Below are 20,545 nucleotides of genomic sequence, written 5' to 3'. Positions count from 1 at the left end.
CCCCATGGACTTGTGCACGTCCAGCTTTTCTAAATAGTCCCTAACCACCTCTATCTCCACAGAGAACTTGACTAAGAGCCATTGATGGACCTATCCTCCATGAACTTATCTCATTCTTTTTTGAACCCAGTTATAGTTTTGGCATTCACGCTATCCCCTGGTAATGGTTGACTATGCATTGTGTGAAGAAGTACTTCCTTATGTTTGTTTACTAGGCAGCAGGTTTAATTTCATTGAGTGACTCCTCATCCTTTTCTTATGTGAAGGGGTAAATAACACTTCCTTATTCACTTTCTCCAGACCATTTGTGGTTTTATAGGCCTCTATCATATCCCCCCTTTAGTCATCTCTTTTCTAAGATGAACAGTCCCAGTTTTTTAATCTCTCCTTATAAGGAAGCTTTTCCATACTAGGGTGACCAGATGTCCCGATTTTATAGGGACAGTCTTGATTTTTTGAGTCTCTTTCTTATATCAGTTCCTATTACCCCCCACCTCTTGTCCCAGTTTTTCACACTTGCTGTCTGGTCACCCTATTCCAATACCCCTAGTCATTTTTGTTGCCCTTTTCTAATGCTAATATATCTTTTTTGAGATGTGCTGACCAGAATTGCATGCAGTATTCAAGGTGTGGGCATACTATGGATTTATAGAGTGGCACTATGATATTTCCTGTCTCACTATCTATCCCTTTCCCAAGGGTTCCCAACATTCTGTTCGCTTTCTTGTCTGCTGCTGCACATTGAGCAGCTTTTTTCAGAGAACTATCCAAGATGACTCCAAGGTTTCTTTCTTCAGTGGTAACAGCTAATTTAGACCTCATCATTTTGTACGTATAGATGAGAGTTTTTCCCAATGTGCACTACTTTTGCACTTATCAACATTGAATTTCATCTGCCATCTTGTTGCCCAGTCATCCAGTTTTGTGAGATCTCTTTGTAACTCTTCAGTCAGTTTTAGACTTAACTCTCTTGTTGTGTAATTTTGTATCTCCTCCAAACTTTGCCCCATCACTGTTTACCTCCTTTTCCAGATCATTTATTAATATGTTGAACAGCGCAGGTCTCAGTACAGATCCTGCTATTTATCTCTTTACATTGTGAAAACTGACCATTTATTCCTACACTTTGTTTTCTATATTTTAACCAGTTACTGATCCATGGGAGGACCTTCTCTTATCCCATGACTTCTTACTTTACTTAAGAGCCTTTAGTGTGGACCTTGTCAAAAGCTTTCTGAAAGTCCAAGTACACTATATCAACTGGATCATCCATGTCCATATGCTTGTTGACACCCTCAAAGAATTCTAATAGGTTGATGAGGCACGACTTCCCTTTACAAAAGCCACGTTGACTCTTCTCCAACAAATCATGTTCATCTGTGTGTCTGATATTTCTGTTCTTTACTATAGTTTCAACCAATTGCTTGCTATTAAAGTTAGTCTGTAATTGCCAGGATCAGCTCTGGAACCTTTTTTAAAAATTGTCATTATATTAGCTATCCTCCATTCATCTGATATAGAGGCTGACTTAAGTGATAGGTTATGTACCCCAGTAAGCAGATCTGCACTTTCATATTTGAGTTCCTTTAGAACTCTTGGATGAATATCATCTGATAATGAATATTATCAATTTGTTCCCAAACCTCCTCTATTGACATCTCAATCTAGGACAGTTCCTCAGATATGCCTAAAAAGAATGGCTCATCCATGGCTCAGGTTCAAAGATATATGACAATTTGAGAACCAATGAAAAAGGCAGCTGCTTGAGTCTAATCTACAACATTTGCAACCCTAGGCTGACTTTGTCCCTGAAAAGCTGCATATTCCTGTGATGACAAATTACTCAGTTTACAGCTGAGTTAATTTCTGCTGAAACACCAACTCTGAATTGGTCTCAATGGCTTTCTATTGTGCATGGCTATGGTGAAAGGAAAGTTTTTGGCTGCTGCAGATGTGAGCAGCATGGAAGAATAGCCAGATACTCTACTGCTTCGCAACTCTTGCAGTCACTTACACCTGTGCAAAGTGAGTATAAATTGGATATAAAACTACCAAATCAGACTAGTATCTTTCTACTCTGAATTTGTACAGGTGTAAATGAATCCACATGGTGCAAAGCAGTGGAGTATCAGGCCCCAGAAGATCATGTGCTTTCAACTACCCTCTGGTAATGATTTCCTTCCAACTTTACCAGCTGAGTTCATGGCACCTTTTCATTTGTTAATCAGAGAAAACTTATTTTTGGTTATTAATTCTGTTTTTACTTACTTCTAACCAGAAATATTACTAGGAATTTTCACAATCCATATATGTTTTATTATTGTCAGAAGTACATTTTGTTACTGAGGAGTTGCACAGAGTCGAGACTATTAAGTATGCAATAAAAAATGAGTTATTCACTAGATAAATCATAATTTTTGTTTTAAGCTTGCATCCATTATATCAACAAGGAAAACAACCAACAATTATTTTTTAATGAATTCTAAAACACAGACCATTAAGACAAACTTAATATTATTTGTATTTAAGTTGATTTTCTCAAAAAGTTACTAAATTGGAATCTTACATGCATTCTTTTGACTCTGAAGGACAATAAGTGTCTGATGAAGGGATTTTAGCTCTTTTCAGTCCTTTTGAAATCTCTCCCTTTTACATCTGAACTTCAGTGGTTGGGTGGGATGCAGTCAGAGTTATTTTGCAGTTATTTTTCAATGGTTGTATGCACTTTATTTTCTACAGGCAAGTTCAAAAGATACTGAGTACCTGTATGCAGCAATACATCACCGTCTTGTTGCACTGCGAAGCTTTGCTGAGCAAGAATTGGATGCAAATCAGGTTGACACAGAGCCAGAAACAGCCTTTCATTCATTAAATTGTGATAGTGATGATGATGAAGAAGATGATGAAACAATAACACAAGTGAGCAGCAATGAATCAGGTAAGTAGCGTTTTTCCTGGGGCTTTTGTGCTCCTTTGAACTTCTCTTGGTGCCCTGAGAATCCCATTTCTACTCTCTTTTATTAACCTCTACTTTCCATCCAAGTGCCTATGTTATGGTGACCCTCTCTCCAGCACTGAAGTAGGGTTTTAATATTTTGACAGGCTTGTGTCAACAGTGCCAAATTCTTTTAAAACAAATAATCAGAGTAGTCTTTTGACACAGGAATGAGTGTCAGGATATCTGGGTTAAAAATTTTCAAGCTTAAAGTTAAGGCTCCTAAACCCAGACTTGGATATCTCAGTTGAAGTAGTCTGTAGTGCTGAGCTCAATTTACACTTACTTCATTGGAAGTTGAGTCCACTTATACCAGTTCTGCATACAGCTTATGGTAGTTAGTCTACCTGAACCATAAAAATGGTCATTAGAACCAAACTTACGTAATGGCTGATTTCTTTTAAACACCAACCTATGCTGACTGTAACAGTCATTTATGAATGGTAAAACTGGTTGACAATGCAAGCACCAGGAGATTTTGTATTGTTACAGGACGTTAACAACTTTAATAAAGTGATAGATTCTGTCTACCAGGAGATTTGTGGGGCTAGACAGCCTGCCCAGGTTTAATCTGCTTTCACCAGTGGAACGAAGACTACAACCCCCACTGGTGAAGAGTCCATCTAAGCAGGGTGGATTGGAGCAGGATGCTCACAAATCCCACTCCAGTGGCAGTTAGCATAGCCCATAAAGTGGCTGGGGTCAGCTGTGGAGAAGTCAAGGGACTCTAGAGATACAGTGGCCAGAGCTGAAAGTTGCCTTTCCTTAGTGGAAGGCAGGCACTATGCTGCCCAAGTGGGGAGATTCACCCCAGGAGAGCTGCCATTGTGCATGTATGGGTTGTAAATTGCATCTACATCCTCTCTCAGGAGGAATACGGCAGTGATGTTTGAATTATCATCAGCCACATGACACTTCTCCTTCCAGTGGAGCTGCAGGCTGTTCTCTTTTTAGTTGTTAAAAGAACTCTTCAGCAAGGATCATATCACATACAAATAACAGTTCTGAGTGACTGTTTACTTTAGGAAACAAACATACATTTTTTCCTGTTAGCAAGAATATGACAGTTTACAATACTTGTTCCCATAATCATTTGTTGTATCTCTATAATATTCAGTTCACAGAACAACACGTCATTATTATAAAACAAAACTTTTTTTCCAAGTATCCATTTGCAAATATTATTCCATTAAACAAATGGGGAAAATGTTAGTTTTGGGGTTGGTGTTTTTTTTTTTTTACATTAATACATTTGGTATACAGAATTAATTTAAATGAGCGTCAGGCTTTAGAGTTGGTAAAATAATTGAAAATATTAACATTAAGCCCTTTTCCAAATGACTTAACATGACAACTCACTTGTTATCCCCAAATAGTCAAACCCCCTTTGTGTTCTTCCAAAAATAGTCTCCATTGGCTTTAAGAAGAGTTTCTGTTAATTTGAAAATGTCATGTGAAGCTGGATTCCTTTCCAGAATCATTGACAATAAGGACTTCTAGTTCTTGCACAAAGCCAAGGTGAAAGGTAATGTCAAAAAGGTATAGGAGAGTGGATTTACATTCAAAGACTTCTGATGCAGAAGCTGAGATAGCAGGTGACAAATAGAATCTGAGATCTGTGTTTTAGGAGCACAAAAATAAGAGAACAATATCCTTCTGCTGGTTACTCCTGGATCCTTAATCCAAACCTCTGTCTTTCATGTACAAGTGATCATTGACAGTAGTACCCACAGTCCCTTTCAACAAATCTTTGGGTGGCCTCTAGCATTTACTGCTTTACCTTCATCTCTCCTTTTATCCTTATACCCATTAGATCTTCATCTTGCATAGGTTTTGCCTTCCAGTATTCTGTCCCCACTTTACACTCACACAGTCACATCTAGTCATGCAACCCAATCTTGCAGCACACTCACCCCTGGAACTCCATTTCTAAAATGATTCATAATGCCCTGCTCTCTCACAAGCAGTTAGTATTTGGCTCACTTGTGGCTGTTCTGGTTGAAATACACAGTAAGCAGTTTCTTTTAACAATGTGTAGAAAACTGAGGATTGCATGAAGTACTGCTTTCAAAAACTGGTAGGCTAGATGCTCAAAGTGCAGTGAATTCTCAAAATTTCCCTTTATCTTTCTCTTAAAGTTTTTTTCTGATCTGCAGAATACAATGTTCTCCATCACTGGCTACACGCAGATACAAACTGGCTTTGTATCTGGGTGTACAAACTGGTTTTGTTTACATACTTGGGTCCTCATTCTGGGCTCACGGATTCATAGATTTTAAGGCCAGGAGGAATCACTGTAGTCATCTAGTCTGAGTTCCTGTATAACTCAGGCCAAAGAACCTCACCCAGTAATCTCTGCATCAAGCCCATGACTGCTGTTTGAGCTATGTTTTTTAAAAAGATATTCAGTCTTAATGTAAAGACTAAGTGCTGGAGAATCCACCATGTCCCTAGGTAAGCTGTTACAATAGTTCTTCCCTGTTCATATCTCTTCTTCTCATCAGGCAGAGGGAGGAACTGACTTGGGGTCTCCCACATCCTGGATGAGTAACCTAAACACTGGGCTAATGGCTGTAGCTAGGGCCCTACCAAATTCACGGTCTGTTTGGGTCAATTTCACGGTCATAGGATTTAAAAAATCATAAATTTCATGATTTCATCGTTGTAATTGTAACTCCAAAAAGGAGTTGTGCGGTGGTCAGAAGGGTATTGTAGTGTGGGTTATGGTATTGCTACCCTTACTTCTGCGCTGCTGCTGGCAGCAGTGCTGTCTTCAGAGCTGGGCAGCTGGCGAGTGGTGGCTGCTGGCCGGGAGCCCAGCTCTGAAGTCAGAGCTGCTGCCAGCAGCTACGCAGAAGTAAGGGTGACATGGTATGGTATTGCCACCCTTATTTCTATACTGCTGCTGGTGGGGTGCTGCCTTCAGAGCTGGGCAGCCAGACAGTGGTGGCTCTGGATGAGGGCACAGCTCTGGAGGCAGCACAGAAGGGTGGCAATATCGTGACACACACCCCCTTCCTAAAATAACCTTGCAACTCCCCCGCAACGCCCTTTTGGGTCAGGACCCCCAATTTGAGAAACGCTGGTCTCCCCCATGAAATCTGAATAGTATAGGGTAAAAGCACACAAGACCAGATTTAATGGGGGGAGAACAGATTTCATGATCTGTGACATGTTTTTCATGGCCATGAATTTAGTAGGGCCCTAGTTATACGGGAGTCGTTATCCTCATTCTCCTCTGCTTTGTGTGGCATTAGGCAGGCGTCTAAGCCAGTCTCGCAAGAAATGGCTTAAGTGTCTAAGCCACCCAGCTCTAAGAGAGGGATTCCTGGTTGCGGATTTTAAGCAGAGATGGGTACCTACCTGCAGCCTGGACTTAGGTGCAGAACTCCCTGAGAGGGGCAGGGCTTAGGACACACCCTCTCAGAGGCATCTCCTATTGGCTTGCTTAGGTGACTCCCTGCCTAGCTGGCAGGCTTTTGTGGATTGCATTCTTAGATAAATATTTCTCCAGGTCCTAGTCTCCTCACTCAGGCTTTGTGGATCCTAGGGATTTTCTAGGCACCTAAAAATTAGGCATAGCAGTGCTCAGCATCATAGTGCCTAAACCCCTTCGTGAATTCAGGCCTGGGAGTAGTAGCAGGCCCCCTAGAGTGTAATTATCTCATCAGCTTGTGGAAACAACCATTAATCTGTGAGAAGCAGAGGGCCAGGGATCCTGAGGATGTTAGAAAAAATGGTTCTTGGTCGTAGTTGGAGCTGTTAGGCCAAAATAAGTCACTGTGAGATAGAATATTCACATCCTAGAATCTCACATCTGATGCTTTCAGAAGAGAGGATGAAATCCCAGTGATTCCTTGCTGCGGGGCCTTAGAAGGGATGCTTCCCTTCACTTCCATCATTCCTTTCTTCCTTGACCCCCACAGAAGTCTATTTGTGAGGATCCAGATCTACAAGGGAGAAGAGATAGGTATGGGGAATATACCTGTGGGGCTGGGGAGACAGATGCTACCATCAGATGATGGCAGGAGACAAAAGCTTACAGGTAAGTAAAAAACATGGAGACCTGGAAGAAAGGTCGGAATCTGATGGGGAACATGGGCTGTTTATAGCAGGGATAAGAAAGGGACAAGAGACAACATAGTGGGGAAATCAAATCAGTATCTTAGATATCTGTATACTAATGTGAGAAGTATGGGGAATAAGCAGGGAGAACTCAAAATGCTAGTAAATAAACACAACTACGACATCATTGGCATCACAGAATTAATACGCATGACTAAAATACTGGTATAGAATGGTACAGCTTGCTCAGGAATGACAGGCTGGGAAAAAAGGGAGGAGGTGTTGCCTTATATATTAAAAATGTATACACTTGGACTGAGGTTAAGATGGAAACAGGAGACAGACTTGTTGAAAGTCTCTGGGTAAGGATAAAAGGGGTAAAACACAAGGGTGATGTCATAGTAGGGGTCTACTGCAGACCACCTACCCAGGAAGAAGAGGTAGATGAGGCTTTTTTTAAACAACAAACAAAAATCATCCAAAGCACAGGACTTGGTGGTGATGAGGGACTTCAACTACCCAGACATCTGTTGGGAAAATAACACCGCAGGGCACAGATTATCCAACAAGTTCTTGGAATGCATTGGAGACAATTCTTTATTTCAGAAAGTGGAGAAAGCTACTAGGGGAGAGGCTGTTCTAGCTTTGATTTTGACAAATAGGGAGGAACTGGTTGAGAATTTGAAAGTGGAAGGCAGCTTGGGTGAAAGTGATCATGAAATGGTAGAGCTGATGCTTCTAAGGAATGGTAGGAGGGAGAACAGCAAAATAAAGATAATAGATTTCAAGAAGGCAGACTTTAGCAAACTCAGGAACTTGGTAGGTAAGAGCCCATGGGAAGCAAATCTAAGGGGAAAATAATTGAAGATGGTTGGCTGTTTTTCAAAGAGATATTATTAAGGGTACAAAAGCAAACTATCCCACTGTGTAGGAAAGATAGGAAATATGGCAAGAGACCACCCTGGCTTAACCAGGAGATCTTCAATGATCTAAAAATCAAAAAAGAGTCCTACAAAAAGTGGAAACTACGTCAAATTACAAAGGATCAATTTAAACAAATAACATAAGTATGTAGGGCCAAAATTAGAAAGGCCAAAGCACAAAACAAGATTAAACTAGTTTGAGACATAAAGGGTAACAAGAAAACATTCTACAAATACATTAATAGCAAGAGGAAGACCAAGGACAGGGTAGGCCAATTACTCAATGAGGGGAGGGGAACAATAACAAAATATGTGGAAATGGCAGAAGTACTAAATGACTTTTTTGTTTCATTTTTCATCAGAAAGTTTAGAAACAATTGGACATCTAACATAGTGAATACCAGTGAAAATTAGGTAGGCTCAGAGGTTAAAATAGGAAAAGAACAAGTTAAATGCCTTCAAGTCACCAGGGCCTTATGAAATACATCCTAGAATACTCAAGAAGCTGACTGAGGAGATATGAGCCGTTAGTGATTATCTTGAAAAAGTCATGGAAGACAGCTTCTTGCTGAAAAACACTACAGGGTGGAATTCTTGATGCGGTCCTTCCTGCATTAAAACTGCTCCCACACCACGCTCGCATGCATCTGTGGTTACTAGGAACAGTTTGTCAAAGTCTGGGACCCTTAGCACAGGGTCAGACATGAGTGTCGCTTTAAGCTGGTTAAAGGCCTTCTGACACTCTTCGGTCCACTGAACGGCATTTGGCTGTTTCTTTTTGGTTAGGTCTGTCAGTGGGGCGGCGATTTGGCTGTATTGCGGTACAAATTGCCTGTAATATCCGGCCAAACCTAAGAAGGATTGGACCTGTTTCTTTGACTTTGGGACAGGCCACTTTTGGATAGCAGTCACTTTGGCCTGTAGGGGGTTGATAGTTCCTTGACCCACCTGGTTTCCAAGGTAAGTCACTCTGTTTAGGCCTATTTGACGCTTCTTAGCCTTAACAGTTAGTCCTGCCTCCCTTATGCGCTCAAAGACTTTTTGTAGATGTTCCGGGTGTTCTGCCCAGGAATCCGAAAATATGGCCACATCATCAAGGCAGGCGACTGCATATTCTCCCAATCCCACTGGGAGACCATCTACAAGTCTTTGGAAGGTGGCGGGTGCATTCCGCAGCCCGAAAGGGAGTACATTAAATTGATACAGCCCGACATGTGTGGTGAAGGCTAACCTTTCCTTGGTGCAGTCATCTAGCGGTACCTGCCAGTACCTCTTGGTTAAGTCCAAGGTAGAGATGAACTGGGCCCGTCCCAGTTTCTCTAATAGTTCATCTGTGTGTGGCATTGGATAGTTGTCTGGGCGAGTTACAGCGTTTAGCTTATGGTAGTCCATGCAGAAACATATCTCCCCATCTGGTTTGGGAACTAGAACCACTGGAGATGCCCATGCACTGCCAGAGGGGTGGATTACCCCCATCTATAGCATATCCTGGATCTCCTGTTTTATAGCAGTTTTAGCTTGAGGAGACACCTGGTAAGGTTGGACTTTAATTGAGTGAGCATTACCTGTGTCAATGGAGTGGTATGCCCGTTCAGTCAGTCCTGGGGCGGCTGAGAACGTCAGCGCGTAGCTAGTGCGCAGCTCCTTGATCTGCTGTCGCTGCATACGCCCAAGGGTCATGGAGAGGTTCACCTCTTCCACGCCACCAGCACTTTTCCCTTCGTAGCAGACACCTTCAGGCCACTCAGCATCATCTCCTCCCTGGGCTGTAAACTGACAAACCTTTAATTCTCTGGAATAAAAGGGCTTTAGAGAATTAATATGGTACACCTTAGGCTTTCAGTTGGAGGTGGGGAATGCTATGAGATAATTAACAGCTCCCAGGCGCTCCTGGACCGTGAATGGCCCTTCCCACGACGCTTCCATTTTATGGGCCTGGAGCGCCTTTAAGACCATGACCTGGTCCCCTGCTTTGAAGGAACACTCTCTGGCATGTTTATCATACCAGGCTTTTTGCTCTTTTTGAGCATCCTGTAGGTTTTCTTTAGCAAGGGCTAAAGAGGTTCGGAGGGTGTTCTGTAGGTTGTTTACAAAGTCCAGAATGTTAGTTCCTGGAGAAGGTGTAAACCCCTCCCATTGCTGCTTCGCCAACTGTAATGGCCCCTTAACCTCACGGCCATATAAAAGTTCAAATGGTGAAAACCCTAAACTGGGATGTGGTACAGCTCTGTAGGCAAAGAGCAACTGCTGCATCACTAGGTCCCAATCATTGGATTGCTCGTTTACAAATTTACATATCATGGCCCCCAAAGTCCCATTAAATTTCTCCACCAGGCTATTTGTTTGATGGTGGTAAGGGTTGGCAACCAAGTGATTCACCCCATGAGCTTCCCAAAGGCTTTCCATAGTTCCTGCCAGGAAATTAGTTCCTGCATCTGTGAGGATGTCGGAGGGCCAACCTACCCTGGCAAAAATGTCTGCTAGTGCCTGGCACACCCTTTTAGCCCTGGTGTTGCTTAGAGCTACTGCTTCCGGCCATCTGGTGGCAAAATCCATTAAAGTCAGTATGTACTGCTTTCCTCTGGGTGTCTTTTTTGGAAAAGGACCCAGAATATCCACAGCTACTCGCTGAAATGGTACCTCAGTGATGGGGAGTGGCTGGAGAGGGGCTATGACCTGGTCTTGGGATTTTCCCACTCTTTGGCATACCTGCACAAGATAGGACACAGGTAGAAACATCCTTGCCCATTCCCTCCCAGTGGAATGACCTCCCCAAACGGTCTTTGGTCCTGTTCACCCCAGCATGCCCACTAGGATGATCGTGGGCTAAGCTCAAGAGCTTTACCCGGTACTTAGTTGGAACTACCAACTGTCTCTGAGGATGTCAGTTTTCTTGGTGTCCACCAGAAAGAGTTTCCTTGTATAAAAGTCCTCTTTCTACAACAAACCTGGATTGATTAGAAGAGCTGAGAGGCGGTGGGTTGCTCCATGCCGCCGTCCAAGCTCTCTGGAGGCTTTCATCTGCTTCCTGTTCGGTCTGAAACTGTTCCCTTGATGCTGGAGACATCAGTTCCTCATTGGATTGTGGACCTAGGCTTGGTCCCTCTGGAAGCGATGTAGGGGATGGGGCTGTTTCTGTTGACTGTGAACTGCTTTCCGCTGGTGCACTATGTTGGGGTTCAGGCTCCGGCTGAGCCTCTTGTGTAGGGTTATCAGCTGCTGCCGGTTCTGGTTTGGTGGTGCAAGTACAGGATTCAGTGCTGGCAATGGGTCTGGTGCTGGTTGTTCCGCCGGTTCTGGTTCTGGGGCTGGCTCTGTCTGGGTCTCTGGGACTGGATCCACTACTGCTGTTGCAGACGTTGGCATGGGGTCTGGTTCCATCACCTCTGACCGGGTCCTGGTAGAAGTTTCTGGAACAGAGGTAGGCATGACGACTTGCTTAGCCTGGCTGCGAGTGACCATTTCCACCCTCTTGGCCAATCATGTGAAGCTAGCCAAGTCTTCCCCCAGCAGCATGGGGATGGGATAATCATCGTAGACGGCAAAAGTCCACATTCCTGACCAGCCCTTGTACTGGACAGGCAACTTGGTTGTAGGCAAACTGAAAGAGTTGGACTTGAAGGATTGAATTGTCACTTCGATCTCTGGGTCGATTAAATTGGGGTCCACTAAGGAAGCATGGATAGCCGACACTTGTGCTCTGGTGTCCCTCCACGCGGTGACCTTCCCGCCCACTCTCACAGTTTCCCTCCTCTCTGAGGGTATCTGGGAGGTATCTGGGCCTGAGGACCCTCTGGTGTGATTCCGGTGCAATGAACTGTAATCTGTTGGAGTTCTTGGGGGAGTTGGCCTTTACATGCCCCAGCTCATTACGTTTAAAACATCGTCCAGCTGACGAGTCACTGGGGCGAGGTGGGTTGCTGGAGAACGGTGTGGCAGGACGATAAGGTGTCTGGAGTATTCCTTGGTGTGTAGTTGGGGCCTTGGGCTGCCCCCGGTAGTAGGGTGTGGTCTGAGGGTGTCCCTTCTTGTATCCGCTCCAACTGCGTCCAGGGTTGTTCCTCTCTCCTCCCTCCACCCGTTTTGTTCCGGCTTGCCCCACCTCTCTGGCGGTCTGGGACTGCTCGTATCGATCAGCATAAGAAGCAAGACTTTCTGCTGAGTCCATTTCCTTATCCCATAAACACTGTTTTATTTCCTCCGTGGACATATTCAGGAATTGTTCCTAAGCTATCAAATCACACATTCCATCAAAGCTAGTAACACCCCTTCCTTGGACCCATTTATCTAACAGATCCTTCATCTGGTTTAGATAAGCCACATTACTTAGTCCAGGCCCTCTCTTAAGGGTTTTCTTAGCTTCTTAACCCTTTACAGGTGAAAGGGTTTTTCCTCTGGCCAGGAGGGATTTAAAGGTGTTTACCCTTCCCTTTATATTTATGACAACCCTGGACTGCTTTCTCAGTGACAGGCACTCCACCTTCCTCCCTTCCTGAGGAGATGATGTCTTCATCTGCAGTGCAGGGGCTGGTCTCAACCTCCTTCACACTTGGAAGCATGCTGCTTTCACCTGCTGCAGAGGAATCAAAGAGACTTTCTCCCTTTTCCTTCAGCAGTTCCTGGGACTTTACTCTTTCCCTCTGGAGTCCCACCATACTATTCCTTCTTGCTGCAAGCAAACACCTTAACAGCTTGAGCTATACAGGAAAAATCATTCCCACTAAGTATGTCAACTGAGAGACCTTCCATTACCCCCACAGTCGAAACACTTTCCAAATTTTCCCACGCCAATGAATTCTAGCTAGTGGCACAGGGAATCTGGTTCCACCCTGTGACGTTATTGACATAATCTGGGACCGTATAGATCATTGTTGCAACCAAGGTCCTGTAGTGGCACCAAATCTTGTATAAAGGGGGTCAAAAGAGGTGTCTTAGACAAGGTTATGATTTTCTGGTTATGATTATGCTATCTGTTTGCATGTATCATTTTTGTATTTAAAGATATAAATATTGGCTCTATACTGTCTGTATTTCAAATTTATGCTATGCTTCTGGGTGACACCTCAGACAAGTTGGTGTTAGCTTTGCCTAGCCTGCTTGATGGCCCATTAAGGACCATCAGCTATACAACTGACCCATTGAGAGAAGGCAGATACGCCTTGTGACTCAGCAAGGTATGCAGGGACATGCCTATGGACAGAACTCTGAAGGTTTGTCCATCCCATGGGATGGACAGCTTGTCTTTGGGACAAAGAAAGAAAGACCACATGGCAAGAGAATATAAAAAGCTGCTGCAGCTCCTCCATCTTGTCTTCAATCCTGCTTCATACCTCTGGAGGGACTGTGCTACACTGAAGCTTTGAACCAAGAACTGAAAGACCTATCCCAGCTGTGGATGTACTCCAGAGACTTGATTTGAACCTGAAGTTTATTCTATCACTGCTGCAAGCCTGAACCAAGAACTTTGCCATTGCTGTATGTCATTGATTCCATTTAACCAATTCTAGCTCTCATCTATATCTTTTTCCTTTTATGAATAAACCTTTAGATTTTAGATTCTAAAGGATTGGCAATAGTGTGATTTGTGGGTATGATCTGATTTGTATATTGACCTGGGTCTGGGGCTTGGTCCTTTGGGATCGAGAGAACCTTTTTTCTTTTACTGGAGTATTGGTTTTCATAACCATTTGTCCCCATAACGAGTGGCACTGGTGGTGATACTGGGAAACTGGAGTGTCTAAGGGAATTGCTTGTGTGACTTTTGTGGTTAGCCAGTGGGGTAAAACCAAAGTCTCTGTTTGGCTGGTTTGGTTCACCTTGGTGTGCATAGAAACCCCAGCCTTGGGCTGTAACTGCCCTGCTTTAAGCAATTTGTCCTGAATTGGCACTCTCAGTTGGGTCCCGCCAGAACCAGAATCGTTACACACCCACATCTACAATTTCTGCCATTTGACCAGGTAATACATAGAGTGTAGCACCAAACACCAGATTAACCAGAGAAATCTGTGCCCCTGTATGCTTCCACCCTAAGTATTCCGTGTCATTAATTCTGACAACATTAATGTGCTCCATGTCTGATTCTGCAGAGGCTAGTCTCACAAAACCAATATGATAAATCTCAGGTGCCTGAAAGATTCCTGCGTTGAGAAGCATTAACTATTTGTTGCCTGCTTCCTCCCAGCACAGGGCATTTATTCCTCAGGCGATCAGTAGAATTACAGTGATAGTACCTTTTGGGCTCTTCTGGTTTCACAGGAGATTTGAGATAGGGATTAGCGGAATGATTTTGGGGAGGTGAGTGCCCAACCTCCCAGCCACCCTCCTTTTTTCCAGGGTAAAACAGGAACAGTTTAATCCCCTCTTCCTGTGGTTTAGTCTCTACAGATGCCTGGGTTTTCTCAAAGGCAACAGCTAGAGACGCCATCTCATCCACAGTTTTCACATTTTTGTCCCACAGACACTGTTTCACTTCATCTTTACATATGCTTAGGAAGTGCTCCTAAGCAACAAGGTCAAATATTTCTTCAAAGCTTTCAACCCCTTTTCCCCCTCACCCATTTTCCCATCAGATCTTTCATGCTGTTTACATATTCCCCATTACTCATACGGGCATTTTTCTTAAGTTTCCTAAATTTTACCCTATATGTTCCAGGGGTAATCTGGAACTGTTTCTTTGAATTTACAATAATTTAAAGCATCCTGAGCTTGCACTTCATTGAATATATTCAGCGCTTTACCAGTTAACTTTGCAAGCCAAAGAGGGGATTTTCTTGTCCTCAGGAATCTCTTTAATCACACACAGCCTCACAAATGCAAGAAGCCTGGGAAACAAGCAGGGAGAACTGGAAGTCCTGGCACAGTCAAGGAATTATGATGTGATTGGAATAACAGAGACTTGGTGGGATAACACACATGACTGGAGTACTGTCATGGATGGATATAAACTGTTCAGGAAGGACAGGCAGGGCAGAAAACGTGGGGGAGTTGCACTGTATGTAAGTGAGCAGTATGACTGCTCAGAGCTCAAGTATGAAACTGCAGAAAAACCTGAGTGTCTCTGGATTAAGTTTAGAAGTGTGAGCAACAAGGGTGATATCGTGGTGGGAGTCTGCTATAGACCACCGGACCAAGATGAGGTGGACGAGGCTTTCTTCCGGCAACTCACGGAAGTTACTAGATCGCAGGCCCTGGTTCTCATGGGAGACTTCAATCACCCTGATATCTGCTGGGAGAGCAATACAGCAGTGCACAGACAATCCAGGAAGTTTTTGGAAAATGTAGGGGACAATTTCCTGGTGCAAGTGCTGGAGGAACCAACTAGGGGCAGAGCTCTTCTTGACCTGCTGCTCACAAACCGGGAAGAATTAGTAGGGGAAGCTAATGTAGTGCCCATCTTTAAAAAAGGGAAGGAGGAGGATCCTGGGAACTACAGGCCAGTCAGCCTCACCTCAGTCCCTGGAAAAATCATGGAGCAGGTCCTCAAGGAATCAATTCTGAAGCACTTAGAGGAGAGGAAAGTGATCAGGAACAGTCAGCATGGATTCACCAAGGGCAAGTCATGCCTGACTAATCTAATTGCCTTCTATGATGAGATAACTGGTTCTGTGGATGAAGGGAAAGCGGTGGACGTGTTGTTCCTTGACTTTAGCAAAGCTTTTGACACGGTCTCCCACAGTATTCTTGCCAGCAAGTTAAAGTAGTATGGGCTGGATGAATGGACTATAAGGTGGATAGAAAGTTGGCTAGATTGTCGGGCTCAACAGGTAGTGATCAATGGCTCCATGTCTAGTTGGCAGCCGGTATCAAGTGGAGTGCCCCAAGGGTCGGTCCTGGGGCCGGTTTTGTTCAATATCTTCATAAATGATCTGGAGGATGGTGTGGATTGCACCCTCAGCAAGTTTGCAGATGACACTAAACTGGGAGGAGAAGTAGATACGCTTGAGGATAGGGATAGGATACAGAGGGCCCTAGACAAATTAGAGGATTGGGCCAAAAGAAATCTGATGAGGTTCAACAAGGACAAGTGCAGAGTCCTGCACTTAGGATGGAAGAATCCAATGCACTGCTACGGACTAGGGACTGAACGGCTCGGCAGCAGTTCTGCAGAAAAGGACCTAGGGGTTACAGTGGACGAGAAGCTGGCTATGAGTCAACAGTGTGCCCTTGTTGCCAAGAAGGCCAATGGCATTTTGGGATGTATAAGTAGGGGCGTTGCCAGCAGATTGAGGGACGTGATCGTTCCCCTCTATTCGACATTGGTGAGGCCTCATTTGGAGTACTGTGTCCAGTTTTGGCCCCCACACTACAAGAAGGATGTGGAAAAATTGGAAAGAATCCAGCGGAGGGCAACAAAAATGATTAGGGGACTGGAACACATCACTTATGAGGAGAGGCTGAGGGAACTGGGATTGTTTAGTCTGCAGAAGAGAAGAATGAGGGGGGATTTGATAGCTGCTTTCAACTACCTAAAAGGGGGTTCCAAAGAGGATGGATCTAGACTGTTCTCAGTGGTAGCAGATGACAGAACAGGGAGTAATGGTCTCAAGTTGCAGTGGGGGAGGTTTAGGTTGGATATTAGGAAAACCTTTTTCACTAGGAGGGTGGTGAAATACTGGAATGCGTTACCTAGGGAGGTGGTGGAATCTCCTTCCTTAGAAGTTTTTAAGATGATTTAGTTGGGGATTGGCCCTGCTTTGAGCAGGGGGTTGGACTAGATGACCTCCTGAGGTCCCTTCCAACCCTGATATTCTGTGATTCTATGATTCTGTAACATTGTCTGTCTCTTTGTATGCAGGACACAATTGTTCCTATTTATGGATTTTTGGAGAGGTGGGAATCAGTGATGAGGAAGGGTTCTGGTTCTCCAGCAAGGCTAGTTGGTGTCTCCGCTCTTTTACCTTTTCTCAGCTGCTTTGGCTTGCAGTTCTAAGGCCTGCTGGTGTGCTAACTCCTCAGCTTGATTCTGAGCCCCTATTTCCCATTCCCTTAGCTCCAAGATTTGCTGATGTACTTTCTCTCACCTGCAGTCTGAACAGCTCTAACTGTGCAACCTGGACTGTGGGAATGCTGAGCCCTCCAAACCCAGCAGCCTGGGTTGTCTCTCAGAGTGTGATGTTAATATTAAACTGCAAGCCTCTGACAGGCACTGCACTTACACAGCCATCCACAGGCAGGGACACATCCAACTGAGTTACATGAATGATCTCCCAGCCAGTCATGAACCAGCAATGGAGAGGCCCCAGCCAATTCTCCCCAGCCTTGCATCCCAGAACTGTACTATCTTGCACTGGTCAGAAGCCTGGCCAGCATAAGCTTATTACTTCGTTCACCACTCCCTCAGTGTTGAATGGATTTACACTAGCCTTTGTAGTCTGAGCTGAGATTTCCCAAACACTTCACCCAAAACCACGCTGTTTTAGGTAAAATATAAAATCAATTTATTAAATACAGAAGAATAGATTTTAAGTGATTATAAGTACCAGGCGTAGAGATCAGAGTGAGTAGTCACACTGATTTACCTAAAAAGGTGTGTATGGCTGTTCCAGGGTTAGCTAGTTAAATTATATGTATATAACCAATGAATATATCATATCCAGACTTTAACCTATTACTCTGTTATGAAATACTGATTTGATTTAGAATGAATATACTGAAATAACCAGATATATTTAATTCTATTTCAGATCATTCTAGATGGATCCGCAGACAGCCTGTTGTTTGCTCATGACAATTACCTATGATTACAGCAATACAGTTGGTAGCTCATCTTGCTGAAAATTGTAAACCATCTCAGCAATCCTTGGAGTAAGGAAATCCTATGCATTCACATTCTATGATTTTTCAAGCAAAGATTAACTTTCAGGACAACATAAGTTTAATACAGCAGAAATGGACTTCAGAAGCACTTTAAGGATTCCAATCTTCATTCCTTGTGCTGGAATGGGGATGACAGGATGGCCTCCAGTATTCAAGAAACATTACAAAGCCTTCAGATTTGAAATTAATCATATATAGAGACATTAATAATGTGATGGATTTTATATCTAATCAAAGTTCATTCATCATATTGATGGATAGAATTGTTTAACCATCAAATAGTGATATTTCTAAAAAGATATATTTATTGATTGTTTGTTATGTAATGTCTGTCGATAAAAAGATGCATATTATGAAAACTTTAAATATAGTTTCATTGGAAAGAGCCATTGTAATTGTTTGGTAACATTCAAGGTTCTATGCTGCAGTCCGTATTCATGCAGAACTCCTTGTGAATGGGAGTTTCATATGAGTGAAGTCTATGGAAACTAACCTTTAATTAAACAAGATCTTTGTTTTGAAAATATCTCATATTGTTGATTGGAGTTAGGATATCTTTTTTAAAACGGTAAGAGACAGATGTCTGATTCTGCTCCCACTACAGTAAGTGAGAGTTTTGTTACCAACTACAGTTGGATCACGATCAGGCCTCAAGTTTTAGGAGGCATCTGAAAATTCAACTGTAATATGTTTGGGCACATCTGTTTGCACACATTAAACTCCCTTTGCCTATACAAAATAAGTAATTGCACAGATAATTGCCTATTTTTCATGTGCAAATGGATGCACATACAATATTTCTGGAGACTGGCTACAACTTTTGCCTTAAACCAGTGAACTAAAGTACAGTTAAATTTTAACTACAGTTAAACTACTAAATTTTAACTAAACTACAGTTAAATAATTTTATTATTAAGTATTGGTATTCCTGAACACTGTTTCCTTTGATGATGGAAGTCTACCAGCCATCCTAACACATACAATAATCCAACCAGTATTAAAGAAACCATCACTTGATGATAGCGATTCCACCAACTACTGCCCCATTGTCTAACCTCTTTTTCTAACTAAACTGATTGAGAAACTAGAGGAATACCTGATCCCTCTCAGGCCACTGCATGTTAAAAAGACAGCATTTGATGCATAGGTGCTCTCTGCTCTTCTTGCCAATAGTCAAAGGAAATACCCAGACCTTACTACAGCATTTAATACCATTGATTACCATGTATTTGTTTCCTACCACTGACAGTTGCAGATGTGAAGAAAATGCCCTGAAATGGCTCACGTCTCTTCTTTTAGACTAAACGCTGAGGCTTGTTATGGCTTCTTCATCTCAAAAGATGTCACCCGCAGAGTCCACTCAAGGCTCAGTCTTCCCGTTTCATTAAACATCTGTATGAAGTTGTTGGGAGAAGTTGTGAAATATGGGTTTAGGTGCCAGTGCACCATGAACATTCAGCTCCACTTTTTAAAAAAATCATAAACAGCACAATCTCCCAGAATTCTCAGTGCCTCACCAAAATTAGCACCTGCAGGAAGAGCAGTTGGCTAAAACTGAATCTGGGCAAAGCTGAGGTGATGCTAATAGGAAAAGGGAAATGCACTGTAAGGACATCTGCCCTCAAATTAAGTTAGGCCACTGCTTTGGGATCCTTTTGGATCCAATTTTATTGATGTCAAATAGCCATAAAAACAAAAAATGCTCTTTTTTATCTGTGACTGACTGTGACCCTGCCAATCAGTTTTACACCTGTCAATGGAGATTACTGCATTACTACCTCCAGATTTTATTATTGCAACTCATATCTAGGAACAAAGCTACACATTCTGAAAAAACTTCAACTGCTATAAAAGGCAGCAACCCGTGTACTTAGCAACAGGTCATGGTGAGAATGTTGGCCAGGCATTCCCACTCTCTGAACTGGTTTTCAATTGAATGCAGAGTTTGATTCAAGATCTATCCGGATAGCTAGATCCTGTTCTTTGGAGAGTTTTGACTATCTCAAAGATTTGCAGCCATGACTTCCCACAACAACTATGTTCTTTTACAACCACAAAACAGTCAACAAAGGAAGGCTCAGGAGTGAGATAGAAGCTGGCCCAAGATGTGTTCCCAGAAGATATACAAAGAAATTTGTGATCATTCAGAATTAAATGAATAACCTATCTCTTGTGAGTTTGCTTTCTGCCCCCTGAAAGTCTTCATATCCCACATGCGCGCACACACTTAATAACTAATTGAGCTACATCCCCTTTGAACTGGGAAGGAAGAAAGAGGTGTTGTTTCTATTTTTAACTACTTTGGAGGTGTTCAGATATAATGGTGATGGGGCCATATAAATACATAGGTAGAATTAAAAACATATTCATGGTGAGTTTTTAATTTTGACGTCTTTTTACATTAAATTATTTGTGCTATTTTAGTATTGTTGCAATACATAGCTTTTAAAAGTAACATATTACTATGAAATACTTTAACTCAGTATTGAGAAAGTATTTGAGTTTATTGCAGCAAATAATAAAACAATATTATAGTCAAACATTTACTGATAACTTGCATTTTCAATCTAACTAGATGTCGTCTTCTGTGTCCCAACTATAGCTCTAAATAAAAATAAATAATTTTTTTTAAAAAGGAAAGCTGTCCCTTTTATTTTTTTTTATTCAGGGTCAATAGGGGCCAACTTATTTCAGTTCTGAAAAAAGTCACTGCATAGCTTGTGCAGACAAAACTTCCATTGAAGCC

At 42.8% G+C, this 20,545-nt stretch overlaps 1 protein-coding gene across 1 annotated transcript in view; it reads left to right on the top strand.

Annotated features, from left to right (window-relative positions):
• Positions 1-20,143, top strand: part of RANBP3L (RAN binding protein 3 like) — a 58,601-nt gene extending 38,458 nt beyond the window's left edge. Inside the window, exons 14-15 of the mRNA XM_074952484.1 lie at positions 2,740-2,938; positions 17,667-20,143. Coding sequence (XP_074808585.1) covers positions 2,740-2,938; positions 17,667-17,710 — 243 coding nt within the window. The 3' untranslated portion in view covers positions 17,711-20,143. The remainder of the gene's footprint in view (positions 1-2,739; positions 2,939-17,666) is intronic.
• The last annotated feature ends 402 nt before the right edge of the window (positions 20,144-20,545 follow it).

This window comes from Natator depressus, chromosome 5 (genome assembly GCF_965152275.1).
Source record: "Natator depressus isolate rNatDep1 chromosome 5, rNatDep2.hap1, whole genome shotgun sequence".
Taxonomy (NCBI): Eukaryota; Metazoa; Chordata; order Testudines; family Cheloniidae; genus Natator; species Natator depressus.
Note: the sequence above shows the minus strand (reverse complement) of the source record. Positions and strands in the feature narration are given on the sequence as shown.